Source organism: Heliangelus exortis, chromosome Z, assembly GCF_036169615.1.
Source record: "Heliangelus exortis chromosome Z, bHelExo1.hap1, whole genome shotgun sequence".
NCBI classification, from domain to species: Eukaryota; Metazoa; Chordata; class Aves; order Apodiformes; family Trochilidae; genus Heliangelus; species Heliangelus exortis.
This window is the reverse complement of record NC_092454.1, coordinates 25332590-25357577: the sequence shown is the minus strand read 5'-3', so window position 1 is coordinate 25357577 and position 24988 is coordinate 25332590. Positions and strand designations below refer to the sequence as shown.

The following is a 24988-nucleotide window of genomic DNA, read 5'->3' as shown; positions in this document are numbered from 1 at the left end:
ATCGGGGTAAGCGCCCATGCCACATACGATTGGCATATTGTTGGGGAATTTTTCATTCCCTGAGGAAGCACTACCCATTCGTATCGCTTCGCTGGTTCACTTTTGTTGATTGATGGGATCGTGAACGCGAAGCGATCGGTGTCCTCACGATTTAGAGGGATCGTAAAGAAACAGTCCTTTAGGTCAATGACCAGGAGGTGCCAGTCTCTGGGTAACATAGTTAGTAGAGGCAGCAGAGCAGTGACCGGATAAGCCCCCCAGCACCCAGTGGTCCCAACAGCAGCCCCCTGGCTTCAGATTCCATCACAGGGCAGAATGCAGATGGAGACTCCACTCCTGAGGATCCAAAAGCCAGTGCTCAGACTCCTGTGACCCATCAGATGACGGCCATGAGCATATCCAGAGAAGAAAACAGCAGTGAGACTGAGGAGCTCCCCAAGACAGAAGAAGCCTCATCAGCATCTTCCTCATCAGGTACCCTGCTGGAAATATCCCAGAATACAGCTGAAGGCAAGACAGCCTCAGAAAAACCCAAACCGAAGAAGAATCGCTGCTTCACTTGCCGGAAGAAGATCGGGCTGACTGGCTTCGACTGCCGCTGTGGGAACCTGTTCTGTGCCCTGCACCGGTACTCGGACATGCACGGCTGCCCCTACGACTACAAGGCAGAGGCTGCTGAGAAGATCCGTAAGGAGAACCCCATCGTCATTGCTGAGAAGATACAGAAGTTGTGAAGGGGGCTGAGCAGCTGGAACTGCAGCCAGGTGGCCCGGTGCTCCTCCTCTTCCTCCCGGCCTTCCTCCTCCTCTTCCTCCCGGCCCCATGGGTGGTGTGATGGGGACTCCAGCAGCACACACAAACCAGCACCCGGACACGGGGACTCCTTGCACCTCTCTGGCAGACATTTGGCATTCCTGCTCTCCATTCTTGCCTGTCCCACAGCCACAGGTGGGCTGATCAGTTCTTTACCAGCTTCCCAAGGGGAAAGGCACCGTCCTGCCCCGCTGCTCCCAGTGCTCAGACCCCACAGAGTCCCCTTGCCCGCATTCTCCACCAGATGTTGCAGGAGAAGAGCTTCGAGGCGATGGCAAGCTCAGAGTGAGGACAGGATCGGTAGAGGACTGGCCACCAACCAGCACGGCTGCAAACCTGCTTCAGAGTGAGCCCCTTGCCAGTCTCAAGCCCCACCTTTTATTGGCCCTTGATCTTTGATCATGCGCACTTGGGCCAGCCCTAACTGGGCACAGGTGAAGCTGAGCACCGACTGAGCTCATTACTCGGCAGGTCCTGCCACCTGCTGCCTACAAACTACAGAACTAAAGATCAATGATTACTTCTTCTCTTTTACAAGTTATTTATATTCAATGTTATTTTCATTGCTTCCTTTCCCTCCTTTCAAACTCCTTTGACTTCCAGTTGTTATATGTAGCTGTTTAGGAACAGGTCTAGTAATAGTCAAGTTCAGGCAGGGAGACTTCTATTCCACCTGCTCTGGGACTATTCATATTGAAGCCATGTCTTGTGCAGAGGCTGTGTAGCTCCATTAATCACCAAATCTATGCTAACATAATGTGATTGTGACACATTATGTTTCCCAGCAAGCCAACAGAGATACCCAGCTTCCAAACAAGGCTGGGCATGCCCATCCAACTTTGGGCTGGCACAAGTTACAGTCTCCTCTCACATGTGTCCATGGGCTGCTCCTCCACCTTTCTGCTTGGACTGTGAATTCAGACCAGCCACTTCTCTGCCACACACATAACCTAACCCTTGGCAGCTCTCCATTCTGCTTGGTATTCCCATGGTAGCCAAAATTTGCCTGCCAGCCCAGTCTATGTCTGGTGTGAGTGGAGAGAGAGAGTGAGTGGAGAGCAGCTGTCCCTCGCCCTCTCTTAACACTGACAGCAAGTGCTGTTGTGTGCCTCTAACACAGCTCAAAAGGCCTTTCATGAGTGGAGCCCAGCACCCAGAGTCAGTTCACCATACAGCTTGATGGGACAATTAGTACTTCAGGAAGGTGAAAACACCATATGCTAGGAGTGCCTTGTAGATAAAGAATGTAAAATCCTCACTAACAGGCACTCGTCTCGTCCACAGACAAAATGTCATTAAGAAGAGAGACAATAGGAACTAAATAAAAGAGTCTGCATAACACATTTCATGTACTTACCTGGGTTCAGTACAATTGCAGGACTTGGAGGTTCCAATCAGTGGAATTTTCATTGCCTCAAAAGACAATTGCCTGGAGAGGAGCTAGCTAACACCAATAAGGACTGGCACCTTGAAGGGGATGAGGACTGATAAACCAGGTGGAGAACCCCTTCGGGGGGGGAATGGGTCTTCAATGGCCCTGTCAGTGGTGTGGGAAGACACTTTGACTGATAAACTGGGTTGAGGTTTCCTCAGATGGACCAGTCCTCAATCCCCTCCTGAATTGAATGGGACACCTCTGGTCCCCTGCTGCAACAGACTGACATGATAATGACAGCTCTCTCTTTTCCTGTGGAGGAAAGCTGGAAAAACCAGTTTCCCCTCTCCTTGGGCCAACAAAGGAGGAGGGAATCTTTGGAACACTGGGGAATCTGGGGGCATATAAGCAACACTGAGGTCCCCATTTTGTCATCATCCTTCATTAAACCCCCATCATCTTGCATTGGGCCCTGTCCAGGACTGGAACGCAACAAGAAACCATTGCCGGATGTCTCTGGATCTGTGGTGGTGACTTTCTTGAAATCCCTCATTCTTTTCTTTCTTTTCTACTTTCTTACTTTTTTTCTCTCTCTTTTCCTTGCATCGTCTCCTCTTCCTCTCTCTCTCTTTTGCCTCACAACATATTTGCCATACCTTCATGGGGTTATATCACTTTCCTCATGTTAATTGTCAAATAAAACTTTATGCTTGCACTAGACCATTGGTGGTTGGACTTTGTTCTCATGGATCCAAAAATTTTAAGTTACTTTCAACAGTAACAAGGGCAAAATTAATTCAACATGTCCCAGGGAGCATTTGATCACAAGACCCTTATAGAAAAACTGCCTGCCCTCATGCAAGGACCATTTGCCTTCTAATCATCTGCTCTCCAGGCCCTAGTATTTCAAATTCCTCTTGTGATCAAAGGAATGTATGCCCCAGTCAAGATGACTGGCCGGGAGACTGTATTTCCACTGTTCTTTGTGGAAGGTATTAGATCACACTCCCTTGCCATAGACATGCAGTTGCTACCTCTGCTGACCTCAACTATTACAATGATTTGCCTAATGAAATCAAAGTCATTTTTATGTGAGAAAGCTTTGCGTTAGACAGATATTAAATATACTTTTAGCAATGTGTCCAAATTAAATTTTTACATCATAACTCTGTAGGCTATTCCCTAGTGAACATATGGGGCCAAATTAGATTTCTGAACGCACCATTCAGAATTGGTTTCTTAGTATCATAAATATTAATGCCACTATTCCTTATGCCAATTCTAAGAAACCAAAACTAACAGTACGTTTCAGCGCTATGCATCAGCATGGCATTTAAAGCATCAATTATCTGAAACAGAAAACTCCATTTAAGCAATATCAGGATGGCTCCACAAGTTTAGCAAGGGGAAAAATTCAACAGAAATGTGTATAGTGAAGCACTGAGTAAATAATGTGTTGTACAGACCCCCTTTATAACACAAGACAACTGGGTGCACATCAAATTTATTTCTAAGCAAAACAATTTTGTGAAACTATGTTTTGAGAAGCCACATGGCAAACAGTTTCTGTAATCAAAGCACATACTTATAGCAGCCTGTAGTGATGATAAACAGATGACAAAAATCCAGCCAGAAGAAAAGAATTCTATGGACTGTGATTTAGAAGACTAAATCATGATGTAAGGAAGATTGAAACTGGCAGCACAACACAGCAAAAATGGTCCAAAGACCAAAAAAAACCCCCAAAACGACTGTGGAAAAGAACCACAAGTATCAAATGTAAGTTGGGTTTTACGTTTCTGAAATGTTTCTTACTAAAGAAAAAAGGGAGATAAACTGAAAGTTATGAGTTGTTAATATCAGTATGAGAGTGTAAAGATGTGTGTAAGTCGTGGGAGAAGGAATGCAAATTGCAGGACAGAAAAGTCTGGGATAACACACACAAAGTTAGTGCATATGACTGTAATGAAAAAATCCAGTTGCAGTGTAATGATTTCTTTTAATAAGGATTGATATTGGTCTAAAAACATCATTTCTTCTTATCTCCTTTAACCAAAACCCATTCCTCCCTCCCCAGCCTCTCATCAAACATATTTGAAAGTATGGGAAATACAGTAAAGGAAAAGAAAGTTACAATGGTTTCTCTGGAATGTGTCCCTACAGAGACCTCCATGGAAAGTGTTTTTTCTCTTGCAAAGCTATTAGGAAATAAAAATAAGCATTTCAGTTTGCCTGATTATGTAGCAGGACAGTTAAATTTTTTTCTGAGGTGTCACAGTGTCACACATGCTTCTGGGTTCCCTTTTCAGGACACATCAGGATCACTGGATCAGGATCAGGGTAAAGTAAAGGTAAAGCCAATTGCTTTTGGCTGTACTAAAGCCTGTGATTTAGCCCCTTATCTGCTATCCACAAACTGTCTTTCAAGGGAAAAAAAATATATATATATAAAAAAAAAAGAGTGGCTTTGTGGCTCGTAATTCCACTCTGCTTGGAATTTTAAGCAGGTTCCTTGATCCACTGCAGAAAGTGATGGACTACCTGTGTGATGAGGTCCTAGTGACACCCCTGCTCTCCAAGAACATAGCAGGGACCTTGTGCTTTCTCCTGGACTGATGGCAGCTGTCAGGATGACAAATCAGCCTGAGTTTGTTGTTCTGCCTCTATAGGCTTTTTCTACAAGTGATAACATCCAAGTGATAACATCCACTTCTAAAGATAGAAATAGGGTGTTTACAGCTTTTGATAACTACTGCTCCACTGGTACCACTCTCACACGGTATTAAGTATGGGATAGATTATGCAGGCTGAATTGATGGACGAAGGCTAATAGTGTGAGATTTAACAAGGCCAAGTGCTGGATCTTGCACTTGAGTCACAACTACCCCATGGAACACTACGTGCTTGGGCATGCTGGAAAACTGCCCAGAGGAATAGGATCTGAGGCTTTTGGTTGACCATCAACTGAATATGAGCCAGCAGTGTGCCCAGGTGGCCAAGGAGGCCAACAGCATCCTGGCTTATATCAGGAATAGTATGGCCAGAAGGATGAGGGGAATGACTGTACCCTTGTACTCAGCACTGCTGAGACAGAACCTTGAGTTCTGTGTTCAGCTGTGGGCCCCTATAAAGACATATAGATGTGGTCCTTAGCAAACTTCATAGTTTAGCACTAACTAGTGTTAGGTTAATGGTTGGGATCAATGATCTTAAAGGTCTTTTCCAACAAAAACAATTTTGTGATTTTGTGATTTTGTGAAGAGCGATTTATTTTTTTCTTCTTCACAGCTACTGCAATTATATGTTAAACAGTAAGTCAAATCTATTAGATGGGAAATTTTTAGGAGGGGAAAATAACACTTTTTCTGTACAGCAGTATGGTACTCCACAGGAAGCAATGTAATTTCCCACTGGTATCTCATTACTTCTGATAATAATATCAAATAACCAACACTTTGGAGTTACACAGCATTTCTAACCCACAACATCTAAAACTGTTATAAAAAAGATGGAGGAGGAAGACAGCACGACAAGGCTAAACAAAACAGGTGAAAAATCAAGATTACTGACTGCTTACCTTTCTCTAGTTCTTTGTCTCTTGTTATGCCTACACTGTTAAATAAAGGAGGAACAAACACTGATCAGCATTGACCACTTGCTAAAGCTAAGTGTCAAGTGGTCCTAAACTCCATGTAAACTCCATCCCTGGAACACATTTATTTTCAAAGGACATCATTTGAGCAGTTCAAAACAGAGACAGAGAGCAAACCAAAATGAATATTTTTAGATAATTACAGCACCCAGTTTTGTAACATGTCCCCTGAACCTCTTCATTAGCCATATTGATGCATCCTTCACTTCTGATATCTTCCACTTGACACAGTTGTCCCTTTTGATAAATTCCAACACCCTTAATAGCAGGCTATCCATTAAATATAACTTATTGTTATTATAATAGAAAAGTATTTCTGACTTCTTAAATGTCTTCCCAATCTACAAGGAGTTACATGAGTAAGACAAGGGGCAATGGGCAAAAGTTGCACCTGAGGAGAATCCAATTGAACACAAGAGGTAAATTTTTCACTGTGAGGACAGTCAGACATTGGAATGGTCTCCCAGGAGAAGTGGTAGATTCCCCCACTTTGGAGAGTCTTAAATCTCAGTTTGGCAGGGTGCTGAGAAATCTCACTTAAAGAATAATATTAGAAGGGTTGGACCAAGCACTCCTTGATGCCACTTCCAACCTGGTGTTTTGTGATTCTATGATCTTTGATATTCCTTTGTAATACTATTTCTCTGAGCCATGTCAGTTTTTTCTGAGAAAAACTCATCTCTACTACTAGGTGGAAGAAAGCAACCAAACCAGGAAAAAATCTGGTGAAAAAATCACAAAAAATATTTCAGGCTGCCAAAGAACATTCAGCATTCATAGAATTGGCTGGGTTGGAAGGGACCTCAGAGTTCATCAAGTCCAACCCATAGAGTCATAGAATCATTGTTACAAAGTCTCAGTCTGCACTGTAACAAAATGCAGAGAATTCTGAGGTGCTATTACTAAATCATGGGATAAATTTATGGTAAATTTGTTGTGTCAATTATTTAGAAAAAGTATCATTGTTCAGGATCTCCTTTCAAATATTTCATGAAATACACATGAGAGATAAATAGATGAATGTGATTGGTGTGACTGTCCTAGTAAAGCAATCATCTCCACCTTTAAACTCAATAACGTCAATGAAATTATTTACTGACTTTGCTTCCTGTTATACCAGGTTACATACATTGCATACATCTGCTTCCTAGAAAACAGTGGCACAGCAGTTTTCTTTATATTAACTTTTATTTTTCTTGCTGAATACACGGATGAAGGAAGCTATCAAGAATAATTTCTTCTGATAAATGCAGATGATGTTCTAATGCTTTTTACCTTAGCTTTCATAGCAAGAAGTCTTTCTTGGCAAGACTTGTACATTTGGCAACCAGATTCATGCATGAAGAAAAAACTCCAAAGCATCATTATAGTAATTGATTTGGCCATTGTGACACAGGTCAAATATTCACATGCATCAACAAAGGCAATAGTATATCACTTTGTCTTTATAAATAGTGCCTGATGTTAGGTTACATCTACTCATAAAACACTTCAAAAGTATTTCAGAAGCCATGGTTTACAGTTCCTTTCCATAACAGGACATCTTCTGAAGCTTGGCTCATCCAGTCTACTTTTGGAATATAAGACATGGAAATAAAATCAACTTATTTTCTCTATAGTACTGGAGCTAGCTGGATTGCACTTTTGCCTCTCAGTTACTCAGAGAGTGGCCTAATAGAAGACCTGGATGACAAGTAGATGAAGGTGTTCCAGAAACTTACCAAGCCTGGTATTACTACACTGTGTAGCATGGTGGAAAGAGGTCTTTGAAAGTGACTTTAACTTCCTCAGTGCCTTTACCACCCCATCTTCCTCTCAACAGAAAGAAGAGGTAGCCTGTTACAATAAAGGAAAAAATGATAAACATGTTGTCTTTATGTTAGTTGGTTTATCTCCTGTCCAGGCAGAGGTGAAGACTTGCTAAAAATAGCCTACAAAATGCCAGGATGCAGAAAAAGTCAGCATACTTTCCTGTCCTGCCACTGACTCCTCTGTGGGAGCGTGGAACTTGGCAACACGTGGTGGTTCCCTACAGTGAATGTAATCATGGAAAAACACAGCTCACGTGTTTTTTCCAAGCAGGGTAGCTTGGGGTTTGCTTTTTGTGTTCCCCAGTATGAGGGGTTTGAAGAGATTTTTTGTTCTTTTCTGCATTATGAGAAAAATTAATCACCATTTGTAACACAAGTCCATTCTGACACCTCTGCATAGGCTTATGGTTCAAGACATTGTGTATGGGACACAGCAGTGACAGGTACAGTAGTGCCAGCTTTGTGGACTGAAGAAAGAACTTCATATTCCACAAAGGGGTACCACTGCTTAATATTCTACTCCAGTGCTTAGACTGCTGTTAGCTACAGGGACTTGCACTTAGTTGTTTTCACACACTGAAAAAAAGTACTTTAGACTACAAAGATTTTCAGCATTGATACAGTCAGTACAAAATAATTGTAGAGTTTCTTTTTTTCCCCTTTTCTTTTGTAGAAAGGAACAAGAGCACAACATGTAGAAAACTGCATGATCCTGCTGAGCCACTCCTAAAGACAATGGATGGGCAAACTTTAGTAGTAATTGGCAGGGACTAATATACTGAAGTAGATAAATAAAAGGAAACGTTTGCTCACAATTTCCAAAATACTTTGAATAAAGATGAGTACTTCTTTAGTCACAGAAAATATGCAACGTGTACACTTTTGAAGATTTAGCCATTACTAACCCCATTCAAATTTAAATTCCTTACTCTTAAGAATGAAATTTTTTTCTGTAACTTTTCATTCAGGTTTCTAATGATTCACTGTTTACTCCAGTGACTATTTTGTTAACTCTGATAAACTATTAAATCCAGCTTCCTTTTATTTTTTCAGATTAGGGTCTTTAAAATGTATGTTAAGTGGTCCTAGTTTGAAGACAGTCCCAGTCTGGAAAAGATTAAACTCTTCTGGCAACTTACCTGCTTTCGGTAGAATTATCTAGTGAAACAAACAGTTGCATTTGAGGGACCAATAAAAAAGAAAATTAAAAAAAAACAAGGCAGGCAGGACAATTAAATGCTTAGGTCTCGTGGGCCTGTGAAACAACTTAAGAAACCTTAATAGAAAATGGGTTTTTTGAGGTTTTTGCAATTTGAAATACAGCTAGGAACAAATTGAAATACATCTAGGAACAAATTACATATTTCTTTTTTATTTTATACCAAATATTTCACATCTTGGCCAAAAAGATCTTCTTGACATTTTTATAATCTGATAACATCTGCTTTGGTGGAACAGTGGCAATACCATCCTTGAAACTGTGCACAGACTTGTAACAAAGAGTAGAATTATTATGGATTTTTAAAATCGGTATGATATAAAGGTAAAAATCTTCATTCAGTTGTTAGCCAAATACATGCTGAGAACCAGCTCTTCCATATGATAGAAACTGGTGTGGCAAACTAAAGCAAGGGTGTTGATGAGCAGCAGCATCTTCAACTAGATCAGGTTGGTCAGAGCCCTGTCCAACCTCACCTTGAATGTTTCTAGGAATAGTGTATCTCCAGCCCTTGTAGGCAACCTGTTCCAGTGTTTCACCACCCTTATTTCACAATACTTGTTCTTTACATCTTTTCTGAATCTACTCTTTTAGTTTAAAACCATTACCCCTTGTCCTATCACTACAGGCCCCTACTGTTCCTACCTATTTTATAAGGTGCCTTCAGGCATTGAAAGGCTGCAATAACGTCTTACTCAAGCTTTCTCTCCTCTGGGCTGAATAACAATAACTTTCTCAGCCCAGCCCACCTCATTTGATAGCTGTTCTGGTCATTTTTGTGGCCATACTATACACTCACTCTAACAGGTCCGTGTCTTTCTTGTACAGAGGAACAAAAGCTTACAGGAAAGATCACAGAACTACTCATTCCTGCCTGAGGTATTCCACAGTAGATTTTTTAATTGTGGCAGTAGTAGAAAAAGCCTATGGAGTCCTAGAGATAACTGTACATTGATGGAGAAACAAGGTTTAGAGTATGTGTTGGTAGAAGGGTCATTCTGCTTTTCGGAGAACAGTAGGGAGAATTAAAAAGAGGAAAAATTCTGTATCTTTCTTGGTGTTTTGGAAACCATCATGGACACATGTAAGGGAAGGAAATTTCTTTGTCGTGGAATGACGTAAATCTGAGACATTTCTAATAAAGATAAAAAAAGGCTTCGTCAGTTCTTCATTCTTATGATTTACTTAATCTCTTTCTTAAACGTCCTTGTTTGTTTTATATATTTTTGAAGTCTCGTATCCTCTTCTGTATGCAACAGTAGTCTAATAAATACAGATGAAAGAGGAAATTACAAAAAGAGAATTAACAGTCATACTCAGATTCCATTATTTCCAGTCCCAGTGTTTCTGTAACATCAAGACTGGCAAAGATTTAGAGGATTAATGATTCTTGCAGCTGCATTCCATTCAATAAGGAGCTGATAACTATGCAATACTGCAATACAACATTCATTGCTTTCTTAGAGTATTCCTTTATATTTTTCCATGTTTCCCCTCTTTCAACCCTAATAACATTGTTATTTGTTGGGACACATTTGCTGGGACAAGTCACTCTTGCAGAAAGTTCTCATTCCTACTGAAAGTACTATAGAACAATTTGTGGAGTATGAGCTGTCTTCATATGATTGATTATGTGGTGAGAAGGATAATCTATTGGCTTTCAGATTGGGCAGAGTGGCTTTTTCCTTTTTCAATGGGAACCATCAAGCAAAATTCCTTAATAATTTTTGTTTTCTGAGAAAACTTGAAGCCCATCTCCATTTTAGGAAACTTCCAGACTCACTCACATACCTTGTGCTAAAAAAGAATATTATCCAAAATTTGTAGCTTGTCGTGCTTAATCCTTAAAGTATTTCACAACCAAAACCCACAGTAGAGACTTGATTCTGTGTTGTTCAGTACCTCAATGCTGAGGCATTAGGCATCTGCCTTAAAGAAACTAATTTGAAATCCACACACATCTTTGCTGAGCATGTGAAAGATACTTAAATATACTCAGCAATCACTGCAGATTTTTTACAGCTTAAAAGTAGCATAATGGGAGAATTCAATTTTCAAAAAGTGTTTCAATGATTGTAAAATATACACAGAAATTCTTTTCAGTGTTTTACACAAACCGAATGAACTGTCTTCACACCCTTCCTTCTTAAACTAGGAACAAGATGCTCAGGAAATAATACCTACCATAAAGGAACCTAGAATCCTAATAACCACATATGATTTTGGATTATTTTTATAAGCTTATAAAGGATAGAAGGTTCTGATGGCCTTATGCATAGGGAATAAATATCCTCATTTTTTGCACCAGTGTAGTTAGTAAAGTGTTCACAGAGATGGTAAAGGTTTCAACTGAAATGCATTCAAGATAAATTGCATGGCCAGTGTATGTCTACAGGCTCTGCATTGCTGCCAAACATAAACTCAGACCCTTCCACAAATTCTACCTGCATTGTACTAAAAGAACAATACTTAGCAATTAGCTCTCTGACTACTTAATTCACAGTAATGTGAATCTGGATATGACTACTCTGCCAAATCAAAAATCCTTGTACCCAGATCTCCTATCACCAGCAGTGGCCATAGGAAATTAGGATGTAAAAGACTGGAGCTTGATCTTTTGTTAGAAACTTTTGCACTTAAAATTCATTGCTGGCTAACAGTTAGAGGTACAGGTTTGCCATAGTGTCCATCCATTCCTGTTGGAATTCTTGATTTAGAGGAATGGCATGTCACACTGTGTTCTACCAGAAAGTCTTGACATTCTTACATCTGATAGCTAAGTTTTTTCAAAGCATTATAAATATTATCAGCCATTTTGTAATTTTTTACAGATGCCTACTCTGAGAATCCAAAATCTCTGATATGCAAAACTTCCATAATATTTTAACAAAAATAAATTTGTTAGGATTTAGTTAAAACAGTGTTTTAAAAAATTCTAAAGTTAATCCCCTTCAACAGAGTTTTGACAGATTTAAGTCCAATAGTATGTTCTTTTTACTATATATTTATGGATATATTGTAATAGTCAATATCAGCCTTGTTTTATCTAGAAGTACCTTTAATAATCTTAAAATATGTAGGAACTACTTATTTAAAACATGTAGGAAATATGTAGGAAAATATGAAAAAAAATCTTATGATATCTCAAATGGAGACTGTTTCAGATCTTGATCATTTTTGTTAAAAACATTATTTAACAGGAAAACTCCTGCTTGCTATTTTGAAAACCAAAATAAAACAGAAAAAAATAAATTAAGTCAGTGACATAATACTTTTGATGCCTAAACTGTATAATTGAGATTTAGAAGTCATAAGAGTCAGAGCCTGTCAAACTATAGTGCCAGTTTGGTTTTTAAGTGATACTGGGACTTGGCAGGTAAATGCTGATGAAAGAGACTTCAGTCTTTGAAATTTCATTATGGTTAGAGCTAAAAGTAGGAAAAGAAAATTAAATGCAGTTAGCTAAAAAGGTTAAAGACATAATCCAGACCAAGCCAAGGCTAGATGTCAGAATTTTTTCCCTTCTTAGGTTTGTATTTTACTGATTTTACTGATTACTGAGCTAGACCTCAAAGTAGGACTGAGTTTAGGGTTTTAGAGATGTAAAGAAATTGTAGCCTACAGTAAAAAAAGCCTTCATAAGTTTCTGGTAGGATGTAGAGTTCATTTTAATTTTTAGGTTTAGACTATTGCTTAGGAGAAACTGAATTAGTTTAATGCAATAATGCAACTGAAAGAAGTTCCACAGTACTGGTGTCCGTGGGGTCCTTTCACCCCCAGGACAACTGTAATCTGATGAAAAACCTTGGCTGTAGCTGCATACCTCTGACTCCCTCCGTTACCATGGTCTAGAAATATGTCCCAGTGCAAGATGAAGTCAAACCTGAAAATCTAAGCTTCACTGAAGCCCTAGTTATTTCTCAAACATACTCATTCTGGGTATTGTGCTGTGATGTGGTGACCACCTATTTCACAGTCTACTTCACAGTCTCTAAGGCTTTGTTCAAATTTAGGTCATTACTGCATTCAGTGATAAACCAGAATTCTCACTTTGCCCCCAAATGCTGAAGACTTCAAAATCTCCAAAAGTATGCTAAAAGCCCATACTGGCTTTTCCTGATACCTGCTCTAATTTGTAACCTTATGCAAGGTTATAAATTTAACTAATTTAACATCAGAAGGAATATGGCAGCCTTTACAATCTGTAGCAGCAAACTATCACTTTTGAACAGAATAAAAGCCTTCTCAACAGAAATCAGGACTGGCATCAGTGTTTGGGTTGTAGCCAGCAAAGGTCAGGAGAGGTGTATTGCCTTGCTTTAGAGAGTGATGCCAAGCCAAGTTTAGGGCCCAGAGAAAAAAAGATCACATGTTTATGTTTAAATTGGTGAGGATAAGAGTATAAAAGTAAGGCAGAAATGTGAAGTTGTGTAGAAGTGAGGCTGATTCTGAGGATATACAGAAAAGCCAAACAAAACCAAAGAGAACCAAAACCAAACTCAAACAAAAACAAAAAACAAAAACCACTGCATATGAAGACTGAAAAAAAGAATTAAAAAGCACCGCAGGAAACAGCAGTAGGCAGAGAGCAACCTGCAAACAAGCACCATCTTGTGTGAGGTTCACAATGTGAGCCAAAGGAGTCATCACAACGTTGGCATCAGAGTACAGACACGGCTGCACCAGTGCAGACACCACCGAGTAGCTACTTAAGAGTAACAAGCAGCTCATTGAGGGGCTGCCAGGAAAACTTAATGGCTAGTGCCATAAAGAATTTCTGACAACACATGGAAATAAGAGAGAATGCTAAAGCTTTTACAATGCCGAAGTTGTATTACTTTTTCTTGGTTTACTCTCACAAAATGACATCAATACTTGGCTCCTCAGGCTGTGCAGAACGTTTGCTTATAAGGAATTCTGTTACTATTAAAAGTGTGACTTCTCCTGTCCCACTTCTAGTGCCTCAGTTGATCTTCATGAAAATACACCAGCACTGCTCCTGGACAGCAGTTTCCATGTTATCAGAACCCTTTGTTTCCTACACAGGCTGTATTTCTTGTACTCTTCACTGTGTGAAGAGTAATTAGTCTCAAAGGAACATAACATAGAACAAGAACTGGCAATAAAAATGGAAAAAGTAGCCAAGTAATCAACTTATCAGTATAAAACTTCATTTAAAAACAAAATATGCATTATTGTACAGAATTCAAAACAGGGTGGCAGATGCACGATATTTTATTATTTGGCAGCTATGTTGAGTTGGACTAACAGGCATTTTAATTTTATGAATGTATCTGGCAGTAGAGACATGTTCTTGTGATCGAAACAATGACTAATTCTCTCACAGTATTCCAGAGATAATACAGAGTCTGATTTAGCCACTAAATTTCTGAAAACCAAAGAACAAGTAGGCAGATTGGCTTTAGTAAGAGAGAATATAACATCTTATATAAGCAAATAAAACACTTCTGAAATGCAGAACCTGTAGTTTATAATATAATGTAAGTTCTTATATGCCTACTAATAACATTTATTTTTAACAGAGATAAAGACAAATAAGAAAAATTTTTACACATTGCAAGTTGTTAAGGAGCCATGGTAAGATAGGAGCATCGTTGCTTGTAACACTGCCCAGACATTAAAAAACACTTTCAGTCTTATTATAGGATATTATTAGAAGAGATCATTTGCTTTTTAGACAGTAAGAATTACTCCAGACTCGTAAATGTAAACAATACTCTTGATAGGCTCCATTACACACAACTTGAATCTTCCAGTGTCTGGAACATATGAAGTGGCTTTTCTGCAGGTAAGAAGACAACCACACACTTAGACAAAACACACACTTAGACAACCCTATTGAGCAGAGGAAAAAAAGATGTATATAGTCACTAAGTAGGAATGACATTTTAAACAAATCAAATTGTTGGTTCAAGATGTTTTACTTCTAGAATAGAGATTTAGCCACTTTGAAGAAACAGTGGTAAAAAGGTCAAATAATTGACACAAAGCAGTCATTAATATTAACTCATTTATATTGTAGGTTACGTGTTATGAAAAATCATTATCTTCAGAAAAATCAGAAAGTTCTCTTCCTTTCAATCCTTGTTGTTAATAATTTTGTTAGATAAGATTTAGAAAGTAATCTGAATATTAAACTTTCTATGAGATTCACTCTCCATACTGTGGGAAATTACTCTTTATGCTTTTAGGCCTCTATTACTCAGTTTAAAGATTTATTTCCTTCTGAGGAAATTCTATGGATTAAGACAAGTTACTTCCTCTCTGGGAGAGGCAAGCAAATAAGAAAAACTGATTATTTGATCAGATTGCTGTTAATGTTTAGGTATTTTACAACAACATCCTAGTTTAGGACCTAACTAGTAAGCACAGAAGCATCTCTGAAACCTTGCTATACAGAATTTTAAGTAATTAAAAACTGCATTAAATTCACAACCAGAAATACAGAAGATTATGTCGATAATTCTACTTGCCTTAATTATAAATATTTAATTAAAATAGTTTAAAGTAAAAGGCTGACTCAAAAATCATTGTATAGTGCTTTCTTGAATAATAGTTACATAGCAATAGATCTTCCTATTCAGCTCAGTAGCCAAGTAAAATTCTTTGAATTAATCTTTACAGCTTTCAACTGTATTCAAGTAATTGCTCAGAGAGAAAAGTCCAAATCCAAAGTATGAGAGCCAAAGCATGGAGACTATCAGGCCAAGTCCTGTGCCAGTCCATGAGGAATCTCATTAAAACCAGATGGCTACACAAAAGCTTGTCAGTGGTTGAATCATCTGGGTGCTTCAGTTTTACTGGTCAAATGTGAAGGTGTCCCAGTCTATAGCGTATGTTGAGCATCTGACTTCTGTACACAGAGCCCTTTGAAATGTTTCAAGCTAGGTCTTCCCACTACAGATTAAAAAAATCTTGTTTATAAAAGGTTTCGGTTGTGGCAAACCTACCAACATATTTTAATATTCCATGCAAACATTAGTAGGGCACAAAGTGCTTCTTCTCTATTTGTTGCTTCTGACTGTTTCTCTGATGTACCTCTGTGACCAGACATACACATCATGTATTCCCCAGCTAAACTTCTTTTTTAGGACCATGTTCAGTGAATGGTTTAAAAAGTGGCCAAATCAAAGTGTTGTTAGAAGCATTTCTGGGCTGTGTCAGTCTCACATTTGCCTCACAGTACAAACGTGTTTTGAGTCTGCTATTGTCTTTCAGTATATTTTGTAATACTTTCTTTGACTGACAATTTCTTGCATTACTTTTTATTCTCTTGTCAGTTTTTCTTTGTTTCCTGTTGCATCTCAGTCACATTTTTCCTAACTTTAACAGCCCTGTTATGATAATGAAATTACACATGCCAAATGTCACTTCCCTTAACATGAACATTACTTGATGTACACTCAGGCTATACAATTAGCAAGGAAAAAGTCAGCAATGCACAGAACAAAATGAGGCACAATAACACCATTACTTGACAGCTGAAAACCAGAACTCAGGGAGAGTGGATAAAATTCAAACCTGAAAATTTTTCCTAGCTACAAGTCTACAATATTCTTTCAGTGAATGACTTGGTTCCACAGCCTATTTCCTGGTACTATGTGGCAGAGACCTAAACCAATACAGGAGTCTGGGTTTTGGAAGGTAAAATACTGCATTTCCACTATATGGTAAAATATAAAATTTCTCATTCTCACTAAATCCAGTTGGTTCTGCACACCATAAAGTAGGAAGAAATGGAGCATAACCCAGTATGCCCCACATAAATAATTTTGTACAGTTTCTTAAAAGAACAGCAATTAACAACTAAATATATAAGGAGCTCTTAATAGCATATTGTGCAGTTTGTAAGCATCATTTTGTGTGGACTAAATTTACCTCTGTGAGCCAGCATATGGAATTACTTAATGTGCACAATGAGTTCTTACACAATACACTGACTGCTTGCTTTCTCTTTACCCAGAGGAAAATTTCATTTACATAACACTCCTGGAAAAAAAAACCTTCCTTTCTTAAGCTCATGTACTAGGCACACAAATGAAAAACATTTCAAGAAAGCATTTCTTTGTATATGCATGTAATAGCAAAGTTATAAAACTGTATATTTGTATTTGCTCAATGCTATGTATGAAGTAAGTACATAAGTAAAGTAATAATGTTACTGAAGTAGTTACAGAAGTAGTATATAAGTATATAGCAATAGTATGATTATTCCAAGTACATTAATCACTGATATTTAGAAAATAACTGGAACTTACTGCTAGTGTGTCTATCAAAATCAAAATGTAACTGTGAAAAGAGCAAACTGGAAAAAAAAAAATCACTCAACAGCTCCATATAAACACTTCTCAAAAAAAACCTCTTGAAAGACATCTTCTTCAAGGTCCCTATCCACTATGCACTGAATACTTCATTTCTCCAAATATGAAGTGCAGAGATCCAAAGGAAGCTGTTTCCCAAGCCCAAAGCTTACCTTTTCAGAACCACAATTTTTGATCTAAGCCAAAATATTACCTCTTCCTGTAAACCATGATTGCTAGGAGGCAAAATATTTCTGAGGTGAGGGAGTCTCACATTTTAACAGCCAACATCGGACAAGTCAGGAAAGAACTTTTCCTAATGTAGCAACCTAGATGGTTTACTTTATTTCAGATGCGGAGAATTTTAAATTTCAGTGAAAAATAGATATGCTTCTGGTTTGGATTAAGGTTTTTTTGCTCCAAAATGCTTTTGCCAGTAGACACATGTTGCTCCAAGGAAATTACTAGTTGGTGACCAAGTGGGTTTATTGGTCCCAAAGTTCACAGGAATGTTTTATTTCAGACCAGTATGTGCCTCAGCAAATAAGACAGAGATGACTGAGTGCCTCATACTGAGGGCTATTGTGTGTTGTAGTTCTCAGCTCCCCCCTTTTTTGTGTGAATAGATGCAGAGTTACATAAGAAATGGAAAATTTTGCATTTTAAAAGACTTTGCGGGCATTTTTTATAATAATATGTAATTCGAATATGACACATGGCTGCATTTTCTTTGTTTTGTCAGCCAGCTAGCAGTGGCCAGTGTCCAGACTGCTTTTCATGTCTCAGTATTAGCAACTGGGAAGAAGCTCTGTGCACTGCTGTGTCGGTGTTGTACTCCATCTTAACAGGGGCTACAAAGCAACTGCCAAAGGAAAAAATGACAGCTCTGGATAGTCAAACATAGAGCTTTAAATGAAAAGCCTAATCATGGCTTGTTCTGGCTCCATGGATGACATTGTGATTTGAATAAATGTCCTTAAAAACCCATGCAATTTCCCTAAAAATCTGTGTAGATTTTGCAGTAAGTTGGTTCCATTTAATGTATCTTTGCTACCAACTTTATGATGTGATGGGTATGTATTGACAGAGTGCCAGTGCTTATTGACTTGTTTGTGAGCTGTTTTTCCAGGTGCTCAGATAATTTCCTACAAATAACTGGCAAATAATGATTATTTTCAGCAGCCAACTTGTCCAGTGAAGTCTTTTTAAATGAAACAAACCCAGCTTTTTTTTCTCTTGTAGCTGCCAGAATTCTTCTGAAGGTCTCCTTTTTCTGAGGCTAACATTAGCTCCTGCCCTCTTTTTTAATAATTAATTTTATTTGACATTTCACTTACTCTTTTTGTCACTATTAACATATTTTCCTTATTTAGCACATGGTCTGCCCTCTTAAAAATGTGAAGTGGTGTCCATCTTCAGGTAAACTGAGTGCATGGAGCTAAAATCTTTTTTAAAGCCATAAAATGTAAAGGCATGTACTTAAAACTAAAGCAAATAAGGTGTACAAAATAAAGGAAGTCTATCCTGGCAATAATTGACTTAAAATCATGCAAGGATTAAAATCATGCAGTTGGAAGGAATAATATCAAAAAAAGAGTTGTATTGTATTATGATCAGGACTAAGTCCTTGAGAAGGATCTGAAAAACAAACAATAATGATATGACATGACATTTCCCTGGAGAATTCCAGCATAGGAGGGGAAGGAGGAACAGGCTATGATACAAAGTTTGATGGAAAACCAAGAGGCACTGCCAAATCTGTATTTATAGCATTTCATTATTATTGAAATGCTATCTGTGGATCAAAGAAAAGTTCATACACTGCCAGTGTCCTCAAGCTTTGATTCAACACTGCAATAAATACCCATCAAGCTACCTGTGTTCCTTGCCAAGTGAGTGCCAAAGAAGGAAAGTGAACGTGACAAGCAGGCACTTCAGGGTTTGTCTTGCTTCTGGCTATTAGCCAGGTATCAGAGTTAGATGAGGATAGGGGCAAAGGCTGAAAGGAAGAAAACAAAAATAAGAATACGCAACCAGAAAAATAAACTTTTGTGCTGAGTGTAGAAATTAGTTTTATGAATCCATTAACATCATCTCTCAGAGATCTGACATCACCTTTGAGCAGTTCACATCAATTCATGTTTCTGAAACTTTCTTGGAAGTTCAATCTCAACTGGAAAGGTCAAGTTGGGTTTTTTCCCTCTTACACATGCCTTTCAAGAAAGGGTTCAGATTACTGCAGCCGTATTTGTACAGCCCATCACCTTTAAGTAATGCTCACATGTCTTGCTCATCTGTTGCTGACTTATTTAGCAAAAAGGACTAGTTCAGTCCATAGTTAATAAGAAGGAATAGATTCCAGCTCACTCTTCCTGTGTGACCTTCAACAGTACCATGAGTAAAATCAGAAAAAAAAAAAAAAAAAAAAAAGAAAGAATGAAAAAAAAGATGGTGTGTACAAGCACACTGACATGTACAGGACAGCATTTCATTTTAGATGTATTCACATAGGCATTCCTTAGTTCACACTTGCATAATAGTAGTCAATGTTTCCAGTAGCTTTTTGCTCTGCAGCATCACAATATTTATTAAATATTGCTTCACCATTATATAAAGAAATAGCGCAATAGTGCAGCTTCTCTCCTCTCTGAAATTACTCTTCATATATTTTGAGATATTGACTCTTTTTGTAGCTAGGTTGTGTGTGTGTTTCTGTCTTCTTACCAATATGACAGATACTTTTTTGTTTGGATTTTTTAATACCTCATGTGAAGAGTATCCAACAGAGAACAGGGTTATTTAAGGGTATTTATGTATTATCAGGACATAAACATGTTCCCTGAATGAGGAAATGGATGGAAAAGTAACCAAAACTTTGGACTCATTAGAAAAAGCTGCAAATCTCAGTTTCCTTCTCTATTACATTGTAAACAGTCTTACTTTATATTGGTGGCATAGACCTAAATATAAGGATTGTTTTAACTGCAACAAACCAGGTGTGGATATTGACTCTGCCCTTAGGGTCCAGGAGCATTTCTTTGGCTCTGAACAATCTTTAAACCAGGAAGAAAAATTTGGCATGTTCTTCTGATATGTTTCTCTATGAGGCAGAACATTTATGACAGGCCTCCCAGGATCTTTCCCTTAAAATATAGTCAACATAAGATCTTTGAAATTCTCTTTAAGGGGGAATTTCAGGGAGTCTTAAATCTGTCCATTGGAACAAATTAATAAGGTAACTAAGAAAAATCTCTACCCTTCTCACTCTGTCCATTAAAGGCAGGCCATTTCTTTCATGCTTGATCACAACCCATCATTTTCCAGTATCTTCCTGAGCTGCTACAGGCTTTATGAGTCTTTCATTGTGAGGGAAACAATTATTTCCTAAGGCTGAAGCCTTCACTTCATTTGGTTTCACTGATCTACATTTGTCTTCCAGGCGCTTTACAAACAACAAAAGTTTTTCTTCTCCAAGTGCACCCACATCTGGTACAGTTGCCATCTCCCAGAGGGTATAGCTGTGCCCACTGGATTTCTCAGTAAACATGCACATTCATAGCATAAATACACAGAAATTATAATTAACAACTCACTAATTGTGAGTTAGCACAACTACTACTAACAACTACAGATACCCATCGTGTATGGGTATACTTTATCACAGCTGTATTTTCCATCTTTGTTTTTGTAGTGTCCCCATAGTTACTCAAATAGATAATCTTCCAGAAAGAAGGAAGGGATAAATAAGTAAGACAGTCAAGGGAACAGCTAAAGCAATGCTAAGAAAAAATATGTGTTTTGCAATGTCTGCCTGGCCATTCAGATTTAACATCTGCAGTTTTGGAAGCCCCAGTTCTTCAAAGGTTGGTCCATCTTCAGAAGCATAAGCTTTTGATACTTTCAAGGTTATATTTGCTTATTATACAAGCTTTGCTAAGTGCTGGGGAAATCTGCATTTTTCAGGTATTGCAAACTTTAAAAACATAAATCAAATCTGACAACCTAAATATGTTGTTATTCAAGCACTTAAAATCCATAATGCTCTCATTTCAATGCCTCAAGAGACCCTCTTTCCATATTTGATTGAAGGGTTGCTCTATAGCTCTATGACTCTAGTCTGAAAAGCCAGTGCATTATGGTAGGACAGGATATGATTAATGTTGTTAAAAATGTATCAGCATGTATGAGGGCAAACTTTGTGTATTAGCTCAGCCCAATCAACTTGTGCATTATCAAATGAGGTAAGAAAATAAGGCTTTATTGTCACGCTCAGATTTTACAATTACATTTGGGTTTTCATCACCATTTGCTATCCCCTCCTATGTTTCTTTAGAGCTTATTTGGTCTCTGAAACATGAAAAGGCTGAACATCAGTCATGTTGAGGGAAAAATAGAAAACTTACAGATAAAATTGATGTCAGAAAGAGTAGAACACTGTCTTCTAACAAAAACATACTATGATGAAATGTCTCTACTCTGTCTGAAAATACAAAAGAGACTTAAAACGTTATCCTCTGGAAACGCTTCATTTCTCATTAGCCACCACTAGCAGGCCCACTGGCTACAACTGGGTAAGTCACTGTGGGTTTTACTACTACTAAAGATATACGTTGTTTGATTTAAGTAGACAGATTATTCTTCTGTTGCGCACTTTGCCCTCTCATCCTGTCCTGTGGCCAGAATCATACAAAATTACAGCACCTGGAACATACTTACCTTGATGGGAGAAAGACTGCCGAAGATGTTAAGAGTTCAAAGACCCTCATGTAACTGCCTGTGTTAACTGGATTTAACTGCAGAAGAGAGGCTAGGTCCTGGAGTTAAATGAAAATGACCTTGAAAAGGAGGTATTTGCTGAAACGAGGCAGGATGTGCTAAAATAAGCATAAGGATGAGTCAGCTGTGATGATGTGTGTTGACTGAGACACAGTGAATTTACAGAGTGTGGATGTCCATGGAATAAGAAAATGATGTTTCATGAACTAAAAGTGAACCTCAGATAAAGATGCGAACACCCAACATTTTGCTAACCTATTTCATGTTAGCACCTTATAGTTCAGATCATAGAACTATGGATCACATAATATGCTGAGTCAGAAGGGACACATCAGGATCATTAAGTCCAACTCCTGATGATCACATCGTGTGCCTGAGAGCATCATCCTAACACTTCTTAAACACAGGAAGGCTTGGTGCTGTGACCACTTCCAGTTCTTGTACCAATGCTCAACTGCCCTCTGGGTGACAAATGTTTTCCTGGTATCTAATGTAAACCTCCACTCATTCATCTTCCTACCATTTGCCCAAGTGCTGTCTTTGGCCACAGAAGTGAGAAATCAGAACCAGTCTCATTTTATCTCCTCATGAGGAAGCCACAGACTGCAATGAGGTCACCTCTCAGTCTCCTTTTCTCCAAACTGAACAATCCAAGTGATCTCAGCCATTCCTCATAAGTCATCCCCTCCAGAGCCTACACCATCTTTGTTGCTCTCCTTTGGACACTCTCCAAGAGCATGATGTCTTTTCTGTACTGTGGTGCCCAAAACTGTACACAGTACTCAAGGTGCAATCCCTCCAAAGAACCTTAGGTGTGAGCTATTAATTTATAGGGGAGTATTCTCAACACATAAAGCTGGGTCTTTGAATGATCATGGCATTTGGGAATAATTTATCTGGACATTAATGCTTAACTGAAATACAGCAATTTTTAAATAATAAGCATAATAAAACCTGTGAATTGGAACATTATTGGGAAACTCACTTAATAGTAATGGCTATTCTATATGGATTTTCCTCCCTGTACTCCTGGAAAAGTCCAAAAGAAAGTTTATTTCAGGTCACAATTCACATATGAAAATTGGACTAGAACTGAAGGCTGCTATGATGGATTATTATATACCATCAGTAGATGGCTGCAATTTGAAGATCAGCTTCTATTTCAGGCATGCTAAAACTGAAGGTGTGTCTGTAATCAAAACCCCTTTGAATATTTATACAGCATTTCCTTTTCTTGATTCTGTTTTTCAGATCAATCCAACAGATTAGTCTAGATTTAAATTTCAGTGCCTTTTTACTAGGAGAGGGTAATTTTGGGTCAGGCTTGTTTTGTCCTTCCTCCCAGAACAAGTTAATTCTTCTTTGTGTGCTCCTTGGATTAGACATTTGTTGTTGCTGTCTGGGCAAATGTTGTTGTGAGGTGTCTGTTTTGAAGCAAGATTATTGGAATCTATGTGTGAATAAATATCCGAATGTTTCAAAATATTTGTATGATATTCTTTGGGGAATGCAGATCATTTTCCAGGTGAACTGTCTATTTTTGTACCATATTATCAAATCTGAACAAAAATTTAGTGTAGAAGAAAGTCTCAAACTTCTATTAAAAAAAAAATGGCACTCAGATCTGTGTGTTGTGATGCACAATACACAATCTCTCTCTGTGATGTTCATAATGTTAAGGAATGTGATGGAGTAAGATAATGACTCTTCCTTAGAATACTACTTTCTTTTTAAATCTCAATATGGATAGATCTCTTTCAGTGTATTTTTCACTGCCACTAAACAGCTTGTAATAACACACCAAGTAACAAGTTGGGTACTAGTTGACGCTATCTCAAGCCTTATGTAAAAATAAATTGAGGTGGATACTGTGGTAGTGAACAGATGAGAATATTGCACTTAGAGAGAGATCCCTAGGTAACAAAACAACCTGGAATTAAAAGTTATTTAATTCCCAGTAATTCCATAAAATTAAAGGGAGAAAGGAGGATGGAGATGGAGATGGAGATGGAGGAATGAGGGACAGAAAATCCTTCATCTTAATTATTGCAATAGGTAAGAAAGAGAGAGTCTTTGTTCCTATGGACTACTCTCACTCTAATTTACAATTCCAGTGCAGCACCACTGTGGCATGACATGTACAGAAATAATCACAGCCCCCTACTTTTATATATGAAGAATCTTATCAATGAAATTCTACAAATGTTTGTGCTTCTGCTGGAAAAGGCCAAAACAAAACAAACTGTGTCATCACCATTCTGAGCAACTCAGTGCTTCAAAGTTTTTCTATATCTAAATGAAAATAGAAAGAAAAATTTCAGCTTTCGATGCAAAAAAAAAATGCTGGGCTAAGTCCTTCTGTTTCAGACTTCCTAGAAATTTTGTTCAAAGATGGTGGATAGTTGGCTCGGAAGTTTTACTTGGAATTGCTTTAATTCTTCTGTATTCATTCTTCCTAAGCAGTGATTTTGCTGCTATTTTAATTTTCTTTATCAAAGAATAGCTCACTTGTTATTTAAAATAAGCATAAACTATCAAATAGGCATATGCTCCATTGGCATCAGAAGGACAGACAAAGATTCTCAGTACCAAGTGAAGGCAGAACAGAACAGGATGCAATGGTTTACTAGTGCAGAACATATTCATCGATAAAAACACTGCAAGTTCTGAGCAATGCTGGCCAAGTTGAAGGCCAGCTAGAACAGCAGCTGAGGTTATTTATGTGTGCATTTATCTGCTCTTTATATTCAAACAATTTGGAGATCTCCAGTTGTGCAACAGTTAAGCTAAGTGTATGGTTTAATTTTTCACTAACACCATATCTCTCTTTGTCAACAAAAAGGTTCTGATTCTTCTGTTATCTCCTTACACTACTGACAACTTTCCTCTAAGACAGGGCAAGCAATATGGTCACCAGCACAAAGGAACCTTCGTGTCTACCTGGGATCTAATGCTGGGCAAACATTGAACCAGATAACTAGTAAAAACTGATAGGATAATTTGCAACAGATCTGATGAGGA

General features: G+C 38.2%; 1 protein-coding gene across 1 annotated transcript; it reads left to right on the top strand.

The window, feature by feature from the left end:
• The first annotated feature begins 232 nt into the window (after positions 1 to 232).
• Positions 233 to 872, top strand: LOC139789412 (AN1-type zinc finger protein 5-like). The gene has a single exon (XM_071730093.1). The coding sequence runs from the start codon at positions 381 to 383 to the stop codon at positions 732 to 734; it is 354 nt and encodes a 117-aa protein (XP_071586194.1). The 5' UTR covers positions 233 to 380; the 3' UTR covers positions 735 to 872.
• Positions 873 to 24988: the final 24116 nt, after the last annotated feature.

Coding starts and splice junctions, on each gene's coding strand:
- LOC139789412 (XM_071730093.1), top strand. CDS start 381: ATGACGGCCATGAGCATATCCAGAGAAGAAAACAGCAGTGAGACTGAG.